This window comes from Arachis ipaensis, chromosome B9, assembly GCF_059453495.1.
Source record: "Arachis ipaensis isolate K30076 ecotype BB chromosome B9, ASM5945349v1, whole genome shotgun sequence".
NCBI lineage: Eukaryota > Viridiplantae > Streptophyta > Magnoliopsida > Fabales > Fabaceae > Arachis > Arachis ipaensis.
The window spans coordinates 426484-442387 of NC_142444.1; the positions used below are offsets into that span (position 1 = coordinate 426484).

Here is a 15904-nt window from a genome sequence, read left to right on the forward strand (position 1 = left end):
TATGCACCTCAAAATCCTGCCACGTATATGTGAAGCCATCATTCTCCAGCATTACGGTCTGAATTTGTTCTTTAATTACTTACCTACAAAGATGGCATATTGAAAGTACATATTTTGGTGCCTTGTGGTGGCATGCGACATTATTGTGTGAAAATTCGAGGAAAAAAAAAAAGATAACATACCAACTACGGAATGAATTTAATAAGAGAGAGCCAACAAGATAATTAACAAAAGTAGTACTAATTATTTTCTTTGTTATTATTATACAGGATTGAAGTATTCAGCACAAGAAGGAAAATGATACTCACGATTAGAAAAACAAAAGTTCTAATAATAATTTTTTTTTTATAAAAAAAACTACTCGCTATATATATAAACTTCAAGAAGATTGCCTAGAAATTAAATCACTAAGAAACTATCATGTTGATATAATTTAATTAGATCACAGTCTCATTGCCTCATGCACAAACAAGGAAATTTCTCACCGCAATAATTTTTATTTTTGAGCGCTATGCAAAGTTATCTCATTATTGCTAAGCCAGGGGATTAGTTATTTGGTTAATGAGATCTAAATTACCTTTACCATGGTTGAATTTTGGCCCATACACGAAATTTTCAAACAACCAAAATAATCATTATAAGCAGTAATAGCTCTGTACTTTTATCTCAGTAATCACCAACTTATCCGAAACTACGTGAATAATCTTTAAAGTAGTCCAAGATGAATTAATGGGATTTCTGGTATCAATGTTCCGAAGACAATATGCATGTAAAAGGAAAGAAATAAAACAACCCCAAAGACTATCAATTAAAAATAAAAGATGAAAAGATGTGAATTATAATTATATGGAAAAGTATAGGTAACCAATAACATTGGTGAACAATGTGAACAATAGATATATCGAATGTTCATTTCACTAAGTATATGGATAATTATTCTAATATTAAAATTTAGATGAATAATTTGGATGTGTAATGTGTTTTTATTTTATTGATAGTTGTTCATATTGTTCAAAAAAGTCATTGGTTATCTAGCATTGCCCATGTGTAGTACTATTATTGCTAGCAAAAATAAAATAAAATTTAATCTGAAAAAAAAATAGAATGACAAGAGTATTGTTTAATAAAGAGAAAATACTCATATAATCTATAGTGGTCATCATACCTAAATAATATTAAGGAATTTGGTGTTGGAAGAGCTTTCACTGTAAGCCTTGAAAATGAAAAAACCTTTTATGGAACCATGCCTAATAGAGGTACAAATATTCAATATTACGTGGTGATCTACCGGGAAATATTCAATAATATTATGTGTGTGATCTCAACATCAAAACTCACAGTTTTTTAGTTGAGAATCCAATTTTGAATCTTTGGCCACCGTTAAGTGATGTAAATTGAATAGAGATCTACTTTTTGTTCGTAACGCATAGATTGCGACTTTACGCCTGAATTTGTGAATGAATATAATTATTGGTAATAAAATAAAGACATTTAAATTTTTTTTTAATATATTTTTTAATAATTAAAATTTAATATATATAATTAATTAAATTATATTATTTTATTAAAATAAATTTGATAAATTAATTTAATTAAAAAGTTGATAAATCATATCTTAATACATAACTTAAAGTGATGAGTGGGTTTAATATTCACTTTCTTTATTACATACATAACTTATATGTATATAACTTTATATAATATATATTATATATATAATTTTTATAGAGTATATATCATCAGCCTTACCTGTATTGATTCTTTATTTATTTTAACTTTTAAAAAATATTTTAGATAACAAAAATGTTACGTGAATAATATTTTTTTATATTTGTTTTGTATTTGAGTTAGTACTAATTAATTTTCTACTGTTTTACTAAAATTACTGGCAATGCAGCATTTTTTCGTTAGGTAAATTATTTTTATTTTTTAATTTATTTATTTTACAAAAATAAAAAATTCTACTTTTTTTCATTTTCTAATTTATATTGATAAATCATTTATACTTTATTACTATATTCATAAATTCATCAAATATCTGGGTACAAATTTCATTTAATTATGTTAATTTATAAATAATTTAGAAAAACTAAAATGGCTTATCAATATAAAGTAGATTTTTTCTTCCAGTTGTGTGTGTATAATGTATAATGTATATATATGAAAAAAGCATTTTATTGTATTTTAATATAGAACAATTTTTATAATAATACATACTATATATGCTGCTTCATTACTCAATATCAGATATAACTTGAGTTAATTAATTTTGCATTTTATTTGCTATTTGTTTTTTTTATTTTTTTCGAGAAGTGCTAGGTAAACAATAACTTTTTTGAACAATACGAATAATTACCAATCAAATAAAAATACACTACACTTTTAAATTATACACCTAAATTTTAATATTAAAATAACCATCCATACACTTAATGAAATAAATATCCGAAATATCTATTGTTCATGTTGATTAATATTTTCATTGTGTACGTGTACTTTTCCTTTTCCTTTTCATAATGACTGCTCATGAGTTATATTTTGGTTTAATTGTACATTCATTTTGAACTTACAACTGACGACTTTAATATTAGGAAAAGTATATATACATATGATGAAGACCTGATATATAAGGTGATACATCAAGGAGTTATTTCCTGGTGAAGATAATTATATATATATAATGCAAAGTCAAAATGTTTGAAATTATGAATTGCTTAATGTGCAACCAAGAGCACATGGGTTACGGCAGAATTGAGATATGCATGCTTGAATTAGACGCAGAAGAATGCAACTGAATGCAAGTGAAAATGGTTACTACGTTCAAAGCAACTGCTCCTTCACCTGTGCTTGAAGAATTCTGCTCACTAATGGATAATATATAGTATTTTTGTTGATCAGCATTATGCATGCATTTTTTGAAATTAAAACTAGCATACAACTTGGGACCAACTCAACGTAACCTTTTTTCCTCATCCTCATCATAGCCGTCGCAGATAATAACTTGGTAACCAAGATTCGTTTCAGATTTTGCTCTCAGCGACAGACACTTGTTTGTGTTTTTCTTGCACTTGCAATTAGCGACTTCTAGTTCTAGCTAGCTACGACATTCTTGCACCTGCTAAGCTTTTATTCCTTTTTTTATTCTTTACTTGAAATCTCAATAATCACAGTTTGCATTGTAATGGAACTCTATCTGCCACTATTATCTTATTATTATTGGATTAAACACACGCGTCTTTGACATTCACACTCCACACCCAAAAACATACATATATAAACTTGTCAGCACCCTCCAAATTCCAAAACCAATCAACTCAAAACAAAAACAAAAACACATTGTTGGAGCAATCATCAACCAATCGAACTCGACCTAATTATTATTGTTTCTTAGCTTTCATACATTCAGTATCATTCATTCATTCATTCACTGGAAAACTAAAGGCAATCATGAGAAGAACAATGGTCATCGTCAGGCTGTTATTGCTGGTATCTTCACTTGTCTTATCGGCATCAAGAAGAGTTCCTTCTTCTTCTTCTTCTTCTTCTCATTCTTCTGGTAACATTGATTGGTGGTGCAACCTAACGCCACACCCTGGAACATGCAAGTACTACTTAGGTCAAAGCAACCAACAGCACACAACAATAATGAAGCACAAAACCGAGTTGAGGAGGATGCTTGTGAAATCTGCATTAGAGGAAGCAACCATGATGCAAAAGGAAGCACATGGTTTGGACCAAAACTTGATCAAGACAAAGAACCATGAAGCTGTGCATGGCGATTGCTTGAAGCTCTACGACGACACCATCTTCCATCTCAAGCGTACCCTGGAATGCCTTAACAACAACAACTGTTCAGCAGTTGATGCACAAACATGGCTCAGCACTGCTCTCACAAACATCCAAACGTGTCAAACGGGTGCACAAGAACTCAGCGTTCAAGATTTCAAGGTTCCATCTAAGAACACCAATGTCACTGAGATGGTGAGGAATAGCTTAGCCATCAACTTGGATTTCGTCAAGATGATGAAACAACAACCACATGCAAATCGCACATTACCAGAAGCAGAGGAACAAGAAACAGAAGAAGATTTTCCAAGCTGGTTTTCCGGTCACGAAAGGAAGCTTCTTCAATCTGGCTCTAGCGCGATAAAGGCTCACGTTGTGGTGGCGAAAGACGGATCGGGGAATTTCAAGACGGTGCAAGAAGCGCTGAACGCGGCGGCGAAGAGAACCGTGAAGACAAGCAGATTTGTAATATACGTGACAAAAGGAGTATACAAAGAAAACATAGAGGTGGAGAAAAACAACGATAACGTGATGCTGTTTGGTGACGGCATGAGAAACACCATCATTACCGGCAGCAGAAGCTCTCAAGACGGTTACACAACATACAGCTCCGCAACCGCCGGCATAGATGGGCTTCACTTCATCGCAAGAGACATCACTTTCCAAAACACCGCGGGCCCACGCAAGGGCCAAGCTGTGGCCCTGAGATCCGCCTCCGACCTCTCTGTGTTCTACAAGTGCGGCATTGTGGGCTACCAAGACACGCTCATGGCCCACGCGCAGCGCCAGTTCTACAGACAGTGCTACATCTACGGCACCGTTGACTTCATCTTCGGCAACGCCGCCGTGGTCTTCCAAAACTGTCACATATTTGCAAGAAAGCCCCTGGATGGGCAGGCCAACACCATCACCGCACAGGGCCGAGGGGATCCCTTCCAGAACACCGGCATCTCCATCCACAAATCAGTTATCAAAGCCGCACCGGATCTCGTTCCTGTTTTGGACAAGGTTCAGACCTTCTTGGGCCGGCCCTGGCAGCAGAACGCTAGGGTTGTTGTCATGAGGACTTATTTGGACTCTCTTATAAGCCCATTGGGCTGGGATGAATGGAATGGATCTGACTTTGCCAAGGATACTTTGTATTTCGGAGAGTACGAGAATTCTGGGCCTGCTTCCGATACAAGCAAAAGAGTGAAATGGCCCGGTTTTCATGTGATATCAAACCCAAAAGAAGCGTCACAATTCACTGTGACTTCTCTTCTTGCTGGTCGCACCTGGTTGCCTACCACATCTGTTCCCTTCAGCTCTGGCCTCTGATTCTCGTGTAGTTTGTTTTCAGCGTTCATTCTTTTGTACATTTGAGCAAGCGAGAGAAATTATTATTTGTGTGTCTTTGATCGAAATTAAATTAAATTAAATTAAATTAAATTATTATTTCAATTATAACCTACTCGATGTATTCTATCTTTTGTATGAGTTAAGACAAATGAATGAAATGATGATTGCCACTTTTATAAAGGATGTTGTGCAAAAGGTGAATTATATATTATTAGTCTAATTATTATAAGGCCAACAACAACTAATTAACCATCACACTTTTCAGCAACTCACTATAGCTCTTTCATTTGTCCATCATATATATATATATAAATGTTGTAAAATATGAAAAACCAATAATAATGGTACAAATTACACTTATATTAGGTAGATGAAGAGATGAAGATGATGATTATTATGAAGGAGTGTGGGCGTGGAAGCTGGCTGCTCCATTACGTCAACTTATCCCTTTTTGTGTTTGTTTCTTTCTTTTAAGATTTGGTGATTGGTCTGAGCCGTTACGTTAGTTCCTCTTTCATTCATTCAGCGCTTAATAGCAAAGATTAGTATATAGAGATAGAAAAAGACCCTTAGGCCTTAGCTAGCATGTTCTCTTGTTAAGCACTCTTTGTTTGGTGGCGGGTAGAAACAAACACTTTGTGATCCCTTATGCCATATTTTCTGCCACATTTTTTTGCCCGCTTTCGCTTCTAAAAGCTTTTCCACCAATTCAGTCCTGACAGTGAGACATGGATCATGACACAAATACAATACATCCATTTATAGAATCACCTAAGATCATATCCTTTATTTAGTTTCATTGCTACAAAACCAAACACACACAATTATTTGTTTAGGGTTAGGGCTAGCTACTTCATTCTCTATACTTGATCCAACAACATCATAGGTTGCACAAGAATCAAAGTAGACCAACAAATCATTGAGGACATTTGTCTGAGTTAGGAGCTTCATGATCTTGGGAGGCAGATTTGTGACTGCACCACCCTCATCTCTTATTACCTTGCTTCATCTCTGTGAGCTCTCTCATCGTACTTTAATTTCTGTGCTGTCTCTTTTTTTTTTTTTTTTTTTATAAAAAATTATAAGACTCGAACCCGCAACCTCTTAATTAAGTATGGGGAGATTATGCCATTTGAGTTATTACTCATTGGCATTTCTGTGCTGTCTCTTGCTTCTTAATTAATTAGCTTAAACTATATATTTTGAGAATATTCATATTTAGTTGCATATATATAATACTCATCAGTCACCATTCATGCTTTCCTTTCGAAGAAATTACTTAAGCTAATTAGTCAATATAATAATATTGTCTCATATCTATGTCCCAATTCTTAATTTATGTTTGGAACACTTAGAAATTAAAAAAGATAGCGACAATCAATTTTTGTTTAAATATTTTAACTGAAAAGTAATTTTAAGATAATTTACTATGTTTTGAATGTATGAAAAAAGGTTATTTTTAAGTGGACAATTACAAAAAATGGATATGAAATAATATTATTTAATATTTAATAGTTGATAACAAATTAATAAAATCATTAAAATTGAAAAAAATAAACTTTTACTTATACTAATAAGTTTTAGAGCGTTGCTTTTATTTATAAGTTGTATGGTAGCTGAAATTATTGGTTAATAATCTATTTTTTTCTACTCTTCCCAAACATGTTCTTGATTTGCCATTTCCCATTTGTGTCTGGTTTTGTGATTGAGCATGTTACTTTGTATCATTTGGAAGCATGGGTCATGAACTAGTGGGAACAGCAATGAGTGGCATTAATTACTTTAGTATTCATGTGCAGTAATATACAAATAAATAATATATACTGTGATCTATATTGTGTTGTGCATGTGTCTAATATATAACGCCGCATAATGTAATCATGACGATGAGTTTTATTGATCTTAAAATGAATTATTGAATTGCAGATTAACCATTGATCAGAATCAGATAGAGAGAAGATGAATACATTTTGTCATGTTCCACCGGGTTTTAGGTTCCATCCGACTGATGAAGAGCTCGTTGATTACTACCTTAGAAAAAAAGTTAATTCAACTAGGATTGACCTTGATGTCATCAAAGATGTTGATCTCTACAAAATCGAACCCTGGGATCTTCAAGGTAACATACATATTGTACTACTTAGATTTAATTATTTAACAAAAGATGCTTATTAATTTGATGAATATATAGAGCTATGCAGACTAGGAACAGAAGAGCAAAATGAGTGGTACTTCTTTAGCCATAAAGATAAAAAATATCCAACAGGAACTCGCACAAATAGAGCAACTGCAGCAGGGTTTTGGAAAGCAACAGGGAGGGACAAAGCTATATATTCCAAGCATGATTTGATTGGGATGAGAAAGACTCTCGTCTTCTACAAAGGTCGAGCCCCTAATGGCCTCAAATCTGATTGGATTATGCACGAATATCGTCTTGAAACGGATCAAACTGCGGCTGCTACTCCTCAGGAAGAAGGATGGGTTGTGTGTAGAGTGTTCAAGAAGAGAGTGACTTCCATTATGCGTAAGATGAGTGATCATGATTCCCCTTCTTGCACTTGGTATGATGACTCCTCTTTCATGCACCAACAACCAGATCATCACTTTGACAACTCTTGTTCTTCTTCATCAAAGCACCAACTAATCCCTAATAATAACTGTGATGTCTTCTACCAACAACACAACAACAACAACTTGCCTCTTCATCATCTTCCACTTCTTCATCAAAATAACAATAATCCAATCATGGCACCACCATTTGCTGCTATTAATAATAATGAAACTACTGCTTTTCAAGAACAAGGGAAAAGCTTAATTCATCATCAGGCACTACTCTATGGAAATTTAAATGAAGAGCAAGCTTCTTCTTCAGCTGCTGCTGCTGCTGCTGATTGGAGACTTGTTGACAAGTTTGTTTCATCACAGCTTAGAGAAGATCATCATGTCTCCAAACAAGAATTGATGATGCCAGAAAATACTAATAATAATAATAATGATAATGGTGCCTCAACATCAAACTCAAGCTGTCCAATAATGGACGTGTGGAAATAGTGCCTCTTCAATTCTCTGCTTCTGCTCCAATTCGTTTTGGATACATGGGTACATACATATATACAAAATAATATAATTAACAGGGTTATTATTATTGATTAACCAAGACGGATCCAAGTGTTGGTTGTTCAAATTCCTGTACATAATAAACGAAATGACTGTAACTTTACATTAGCATGGATTAATTAAGTTAAAAGTTTATTCAAATAGTCAGTCATATATAGTCCAATCAGTAGAAATTCATATATTTCCCTAAAGAGGTAAAACCATGCAGGATTTACACATTTCTTTTAGGGTTTAAAGTTGTATTATTAATTATTGTTTGCCATGAATCATGGGCTCTATTTAGTAGTCCATGTTCAAACATCTGTTCATATATATCTCTATTCTCTATGTATCTTGCATTTCAAACAAATTAAACAGTTAATATATAGCTTATATTAATAATTCTTCAGTAGACTTATATTGTTATCTTTTCCTTTATTCACCCTGGCATATATGTATGTACAATCCCGCTACGTTACCAACAACATTTTTGTCAACTTCTGCCAACTCTTGTTTATAACTGTGTTTAATGGAAGTGTCTTTGTGGATGTGTCTAATAAAAATATATTTTTTATAGTTGTGTCTAATGAAAGTGTCTTAATATATGTTGGTACCCTATACTTTTTCATGTACAAATGAATTAAAGGAAACAAGAGATTAAAAGTAGGTACACTGTAATGATTGGTTATGGTCCTTGGTGGAGCATCAAGGCTATATATGCTAATACGATAAAGAGTTTAGGGAACTTAATTTTGTATATTAAGGAGAGGTTTTTTCTTAACCACTGAGATCCGGTCCCAATTACAAATGGCAACAAATTATGATATATAGCACGCATGCTTTGCTGCCAAGTCTCGCAATACATACATTATGCCTTAACAATCTCTCACAGGTTTACAAGGCAAGCAAAACATTGAATATATATAGTTATTTGATGTGTCATCAAGTCATAGCCACTTATTATAGAGCCACAAAGGCGTCCTTCATATATATATGTATGCGTAACTTCAAAGACTTTTACAACAGTTTCTTTAAGATCATGACAATACATAGCTATGTCTAAGTTTGTGTTGCATAGATAGAATAGCACTATGTAATAACAATCACATATATAAAGTGCTGCAAATCTACACCTAATGTTGGATTTGGAGGTATTATTGTGCATGCAAAGGGAATTCTTATTTTTCTGAATTGGGTCAGTTTAAAACCAATTAAAGAATTCACCAATTACTTTTAATTGATACATTTTTACAGAGTTACATACCTAGCTCTTTTTTTTTTTTTTTTGGTATGGTACTGAGTTACCTAGCTAACAATTGAAGACTTAATAGTCTAAAAGGAACTCAAACCCATAACAGTCTGCTGCTATGTTTTGTGTCAACGTGAACAAAAGCTTTTTTAATTTGGTATAAGAAAAAGCTTTTGATTTTTAATAGTATAATTTTGCAAATGCCATTGGGATAATTACAATGTGTGATTATAGGGTTGGAAGTGAGCTGAGCTAAGCCGAGCTAGACCAAGCTCAAGCTCGACTCATGAAAATTGAGTTTGGCTCACGGCTCGGCTCATTAACAATCGAGCTTATTTCTTAAGATCAAGCTCGACTCACCAAAAGCTCACGAGCTGGCTCAAATAAGAGAAACATATATACATAATTTATAATTTTATATCAATAAATTATAACTTATATATTTTTAAAAATATTTAAAAAGATCAATTTTATATATTGTTTATCTATCAATAAATTATAAATTTTTTATTTATGTCCTATATATATATATAATCGAGCCAGCTCACGAACTAATGAGCTGAGCTTATCTAAGCTCAAACTCGACTCATTTAATTTATGAGCTAAATTTCAGGCTCAAATTTGACTCACCAGCTCACGAGCTTAGCTTATCGAACTGTTAACGAGTCGAACTCGAATTGACTCATGAGTTGGCTTGACTCACTTCCAGCCTTACGTGTGATAGTGCTTATACCGTTATACGTTATGACAAAGAGAAATTGGTGCTACCAAGTACCAATGTGTCATCTTTTGGTCAAACAATAATTAAACAATGTGATGCGTTCAAAAAAATCTTGATTTCATAAGCACAGTTACGCAGGCCAGTTTATAATGGACTATTCTATTGTTTGGTACATTGGGCTTTCATTATTTTTAAAGCTACATCGTTGCTTTCAATAACGAAAACTTCAATCCAAAAGAGAAGTTGACCAAAAACAATCCCAGAAACAAAAAAACAAATAGAGAGATAGTGTGCGTGGAAAGCCAAAACTAACGACTAATTTTATGGAGTAGATTAGAATACAATTGCTTGATTGCGATATTAACATTCATTGTACCGGAGACTAGAGACCCATGTGCGCGTGCATAGATCCTTGTATAGTTGCATTTCAAGTTATAAGTGGCATTAGTCAACCGGAATAAGAAAATACGTTGGTTAATCGTGAATATTTGTGCCATTTTCACTCCATTATTTGACCCTAAATAGGCGGAAATGTCATCTATGTCAGCAACCATTACCTAATTGCATAATTCATTACTAAATTTTGAGGTTATTAGAGAGGTTCACCTAACAAATCTATCAAATCAAATCCACTCTAACCTAATATCATTAAAAATGGACAATACTTGCTTGAACATACATGTGGTTCTTTTTTAATATTTGGGTCTCCAACAATTCCAGTGTTAGAAAAATAAAAGTCTTAACTATCTCATGCTACTCCATTTTAAATTTTTAATAGTGACTTTTCTCGCAAGCCAAAAACCATTCCACGCAAAACAAAAAATCATCTCAGTGTGTGCTAGAGATACGTTTTGTTCAAACAGTGTGTGATTAAATAACAAATTAAAATTAGAGTAGATATATACTTGTTCAACTTTGGGGGGGAAATCAAAGTGTATTTTTACTTTTTTATACCAAGAAGTTAGTAATCAAACTCCACTAAATGGCCTATTAACTACAATTGAGTAATGTAAGAAAGAAAACAAAAGCAAATAGAATCCTTAGTTACACATGAAAATCGCAGCAAAAAGTGCCAGTAGTAATGATAAAAGGAGGTTCCCTCCAAAAGCAGAGACTGCAGAAGAAGAATGGTTCTGCTGCCTGCAGGCATAATAAATTAAGTAAAATTAGTAAAAGTCTAAAAGACAAGTCTAAATGAAATTGAGCATGGTCCTTGCAACTTGAAAGCATGAGATATAAGGCTAATGGGTTTGAAGAAGGTACTTCTGCAAGTTTTTGAGGGGGCCACAGTAGAGAACATGATCTGGTGGAGGCATCTCAGTTTCACCATTTTCTTCAGGATTGACGATCCTCAGATATGTTTCTTGGCCTAGGAACCACCTGTCAAGGTTTTCTGATCTCAGGTTCCAAGTTCCAACATTGTCTAGAGATATAAGGATTGCTGTCCATCCTCCAGGGTAAACCTGTTCAGTGGTGAAACAAGAGTTGAATATCCAACAAAAGCACACCAAAATGGAACTGTCAAAGAATGCTTGTAACAATGACGCACCTGAGTTGTGCAGCGAGAAATCGCATCCCACTTGTTATAAGAACCTCTAGAATTCTCTGACCAATTACCAAAGTCCATCCTGAACAAAAAAATCAATTATGAATAGTGATAAGAATAAAATCGTACTTTAGGAAAAAAAAGAAACAATAAAGAAAGACAATTATTACCCAACTACAAAAAAGGAGTAGCCATCCAAGTGAAAATTCTGCACTGTTGTGTCATTGTTTTGCAGTACAATCTCAATGAACCCCTTATAAGTAGCATTTATGAGAGAGGTGTCGATTACTGGTGCTTTGTTCATCGGTTTACTGGGGAAATCAAGCTTGTAAATTCCTCTTAATTTATGCAGATCAGCAAGCCGAAATGGAACAGAAGGCTTATTAAATGAGACCCCATTGATAGTAGCTCGAACGTTGCCTTTTATGGTCACTGGTGGCACAACTTGTAACAAATATGTATCAGTGATATTGATAGATCCATAATGAAAGGATCCTTGGGGATTAGGGCGAGCTCCACTAGCAGATGTGTTTTGCCTGCACAACAAGGTATGAGAATTCAAACCATAAAAGTCAACAAGTGAATGAAGTCACCAAGTGTAAAGAACTTAAAACATAAGCTATTGAGTTCTGATTTATATAAGCCTACATAAAAGATTATAGTAAGATGCTACTATTCAGGCTATGCATAACCAATAGATGAAACAGAGACAATCATAGTTGACTTAGCACATTCCTGAACAAGCTGTTATTGTAGATTTTAACGACATGAAATGTTTTCTATTTATATGGTACATAAAACAATTAAAGTCAGTCAAAGGTTAAAGCACGATGCAATATAGCTTCTCAGTAGCAAACCTGACACTTTTGGCTTGGTTCATTGAATAACCCGGGTTATAAATATCATCTGGTGGGGGTGGAAGTGGACCACTTGCTTTTCCCTGAGAATTTGAGTAGTGTAAAATTGCAACACCCGTAACCCTATCCCATGCTGAACCATTTACAAACCTTGCACTTGCAACAATATAGTAGTCTGTACTTGCATTCTGATCAGTTGAAAGTAGAAAAGAGTATGACTGGCCAGCATGAATATCAAAGTCAGTGAAATTTGTTTGAATTGTGTAATGGCCCTCTGTTTCTGCAAGCAATAGATTGTGATTTTGAATCCGGAAGTTCAAACTAGTTGAAATCCCCACATTGTGGACTCGAAGTCGGTATGTCTTGCCTGCCAAATATATTTGTACTTCCAGTCAATATTCGAACAGCTACATCCACTTCTACAGTAAAATGCAAGATAAACAAGGAGAATAGTGCGACAGTAATACCTGGATCAACCCTAATTGTTTCATAGTCAATGCCAGCAGGTACAAGAGTGGTGTTGTATTGGTAAGGTCCCTTTCCATTGATAAGAACACCATCTGGAATTCCAAGGTCTTTTCCACCATCAAGTGTCGTTCTCAGAGCCTACAGTTTCATATATGCATAAACAATACAAGTAAATCACAACACACTTCAAAACGAATTCTTACAAATGAAAGATTAACATAAGAGATATACAAACCGTGTGAGTCTGGGTATACCAATCACCAATTATGATGAAAATATCCCCATCTGGCTGTGCAAAAGGAATAGGGATAATATTCCTATTATTGACAACAATGGGACCAAAACCACCAGAGGCTCTTTGGAAATTTAGGGAAGGGAAGTAAAAGAAACTCCCAATTTGATCCTTGACTTGGAACTGGTATGTCCAATTCCACTTGGGAGGAATTGGACAATTTGTTCCAATAACACCATCTTCCCATGCATCGCGGCGCATTTGAATGCCAGACCTGTCAACATCATTTGTAGCAAGCTTGTTAAACTCATGAATATATCAACACAGTGAATATTACAGATTGTAACAGTGGAAGCAACCATGTAACGAGAAGATCTTCATCCAAATCATTGTGGACGTTCACATTAACATTGTTATTAGTCGTAACGTTGATGAAGGGCCCTGGAAAATCACCATTGACAGCTATGACCTGCAGAGAGATTTTATCACTCAAGTGAGCCAAATTCTAATCCAATTTTCTTCAAACATGATATATTAAATTTTAGGGACAAAATCAACTAAAAGTACAAAAATAAACATAGAAAATTAACAAAAAATAAAATAAAATAAAACGAAAAATCTCCCATGAAAGCTCACGAAACAATATCCACCAAATCTAGAAGGCCAAGACAGCTTCAGTTTCGCATGGAAAACAAAGAAATATATATAGCAGAACAAGTGAAGAACTGAGCATATGCAAATCTTTAGACATAAAAGCGAAATATACGGAGATGTAGCTTGTGATTTTTTTTTCCTTGTTCTACGAGCTGAATTCGAAATACTAGTTGGAAACGCATTATTAATTAAGACTTAGTGAAATTGAAGAGGTAGAAACACAGAAAAGCATGAGAAATGAAGTGAATGTATGTTCGAACCCGTTGAGGAAGACCGAGGGGGGAAAGAGTTTTGTATGAGAAGCGAAGGTCAGCGTTAACGGTAGGATCGGCAGCGGAAGAGAGGCATGGAAGCAGCAGAAGCAGAGAGAGAAGCGTCGTCACCATGGGAGACTGTGTCTGTGCGCAAAACAAACGAATGAGAGAGAATCAAATTGAAAACGACACACTACACCACTGAGCGGGCCAATTCACTATTTGTATTTCGTGCGTTTTGGGTCCTCTCTCTCTCTCTCTCTTCCCGTTACGTTATTTCTATGGTGGAAACTCAGGTGCAGTCCACTTCACGTGAAATTGATAGTTGAGAGTCGTTACATGAAAATTTAGTCAAATCAGTCAAACTATTTAACGGCTCTCAACTATCAACTTCACGTGAAATCGACTGCACCTGAGTATCCATCTATTTCTATAATCTAATATTTTAAAATGGTAAACAAAATTTCCTTAATTAATTTCCGATATTATTTTGCTATTCTTGCCAATAACAAATCCATCCAGATCACTTGCTAAATTTATGGGTTTCTTCACTAGTATTCGATTTTTAATATTATTAGAAGAAGAAATGAGGCAGTTTCTTAATCTAGAAGAAGAAACAAATGCGTCTATTGTATGTTTAATTTGTTTGTTTATTTATTAGTCATTCATTGTATTATCATAAGAGGCAAAATGATGAAGATGCAGCAGCACCAGCTCATAGTGACTTGTCATTACACATTCATGAGCTTAATACTGCTGTGTTTTGCGTCAAGTTTCAACGCGGACGAAAGGTTTTTAGCACAAGAAAAAAGCTTTCCTTTCTTAATTTAATACTATAGTTTTGAAAATGCCGTTGGGATTTATATTGCTTAGTATACGTTATGAAAAGCAGGGAAATTGGTGCTACCAATGTGCCATCTTTTTTTTTTTTTTTGTGTCAGAGTGAGAGATTAGAAATTTTGTAACATCAATACATCATAGATGGATAGCACTTTCAGTATCAGTGTGTGGTTCAAGAACCCTACATTGGGGGGTCAAAAGCGCAAAACTAAGAAGTGTTGACCAGAATAGAAAAACTGACGACAGAGTTTTGGTTTTCTTGGGCTTACAAAGTAGAGTTCGTGAGACAAAATTAACAAACATAAGCCGAAATAAATGGGCCATTATATCGATAAAAAAAACCTCTTCTATGTGAGTTAGGACCATAGGGCTGGGGGGCTTCAGACATTGGGCTTTTCTGTTCCATGGGGACATATCAAAATCATAAAAACCTCTCCATAGAATTAATACATGCACACTGTTATTGAGGTGTATTTTCTTTAGTGTGCAGGCTTTATGGCTTAGTGTTTTGGGGCTCTTCATGTTATGGGTAAGGACTACGGACCCATGTATAATCATATTTTTTTTTGCGAACAACCAAGAGAAAAAACAAAAGAGCAGAAAAGAAAAAGAAAAGAAATCAGGTTCTTAACAACAAGAGAGGACAAACCACTTCTGGCGGCTGGTGCCAAAGGTGAACCTCATCAGCTCCGCTACCTCCAGATCCCATCTTTGCCAACCGATCTGCCACGACATTAGTTTCTCTCGGGATAAGCTCAAAACGAATATCCCAATCCCTTCTTAACTTCAAGTCAAAGATCAGTTGTATTACTTCTTTTTCAAGATGCCAGAGTGAAACTTGCCAACTAGTCACTAGCTCAAAA

The 15904-nt window shown here is 34.5% G+C and overlaps 2 protein-coding genes and 1 pseudogene across 3 annotated transcripts; 2 read left to right on the top strand and 1 right to left on the bottom strand.

The window, feature by feature from the left end:
• The first annotated feature begins 3306 nt into the window (after nt 1–3306).
• Nucleotides 3307–5304, top strand: LOC107641589 (putative pectinesterase/pectinesterase inhibitor 59 pseudogene; annotated as a pseudogene). The gene has a single exon (XR_015899888.1). The product of XR_015899888.1 is annotated as a putative pectinesterase/pectinesterase inhibitor 59 pseudogene (transcript).
• A 613-nt stretch (nt 5305–5917) lies between these two features.
• On the top strand, nt 5918–8590 carry LOC107645037 (NAC domain-containing protein 105-like). The gene is made up of 3 exons (XM_088500291.1): nt 5918–6137; nt 7051–7243; nt 7316–8590. The coding sequence occupies exons 2-3, from the start codon at nt 7084–7086 to the stop codon at nt 8173–8175; spliced, it is 1020 nt and encodes a 339-aa protein (XP_088356417.1). The 5' UTR covers nt 5918–6137; nt 7051–7083; the 3' UTR covers nt 8176–8590.
• Nucleotides 8591–11039: 2449 nt separating this feature from the next.
• On the bottom strand, nt 11040–14451 carry LOC107645036 (monocopper oxidase-like protein SKS1). Its single transcript, XM_088500290.1, has 9 exons — nt 14208–14451; nt 13653–13762; nt 13297–13567; nt 13061–13199; nt 12594–12960; nt 11907–12272; nt 11740–11818; nt 11454–11653; nt 11040–11330 (listed from the first exon to the last, which is right to left on the bottom strand). Exons 1-9 carry the CDS (start codon nt 14331–14333, stop codon nt 11231–11233), a joined length of 1758 nt encoding a protein of 585 aa, XP_088356416.1. The 5' UTR covers nt 14334–14451; the 3' UTR covers nt 11040–11230.
• Between the last annotated feature and the right edge of the window lie 1453 nt (nt 14452–15904).

What these genes read in the sequence shown, in the direction of transcription:
- LOC107645037 (XM_088500291.1), top strand. Translation starts at nt 7,084, where the DNA reads ATGAATACATTTTGTCATGTTCCACCGGGTTTTAGGTTCCATCCGACT. An exon ending in CGAACCCTGGGATCTTCAAG is followed by an intron (nt 7,244 to 7,315) that starts GTAACATACATA and finishes ATGAATATATAG; the next exon opens with AGCTATGCAGACTAGGAACA.
- LOC107645036 (XM_088500290.1), bottom strand. Translation starts at nt 14,333, where the DNA reads ATGGTGACGACGCTTCTCTCTCTGCTTCTGCTGCTTCCATGCCTCTCT. An exon ending in GGTATACCCAGACTCACACG is followed by an intron (nt 13,200 to 13,296) that starts GTTTGTATATCT and finishes ATGAAACTGTAG; the next exon opens with GCTCTGAGAACGACACTTGA. An exon ending in TTTCTCGCTGCACAACTCAG is followed by an intron (nt 11,654 to 11,739) that starts GTGCGTCATTGT and finishes ACCACTGAACAG; the next exon opens with GTTTACCCTGGAGGATGGAC.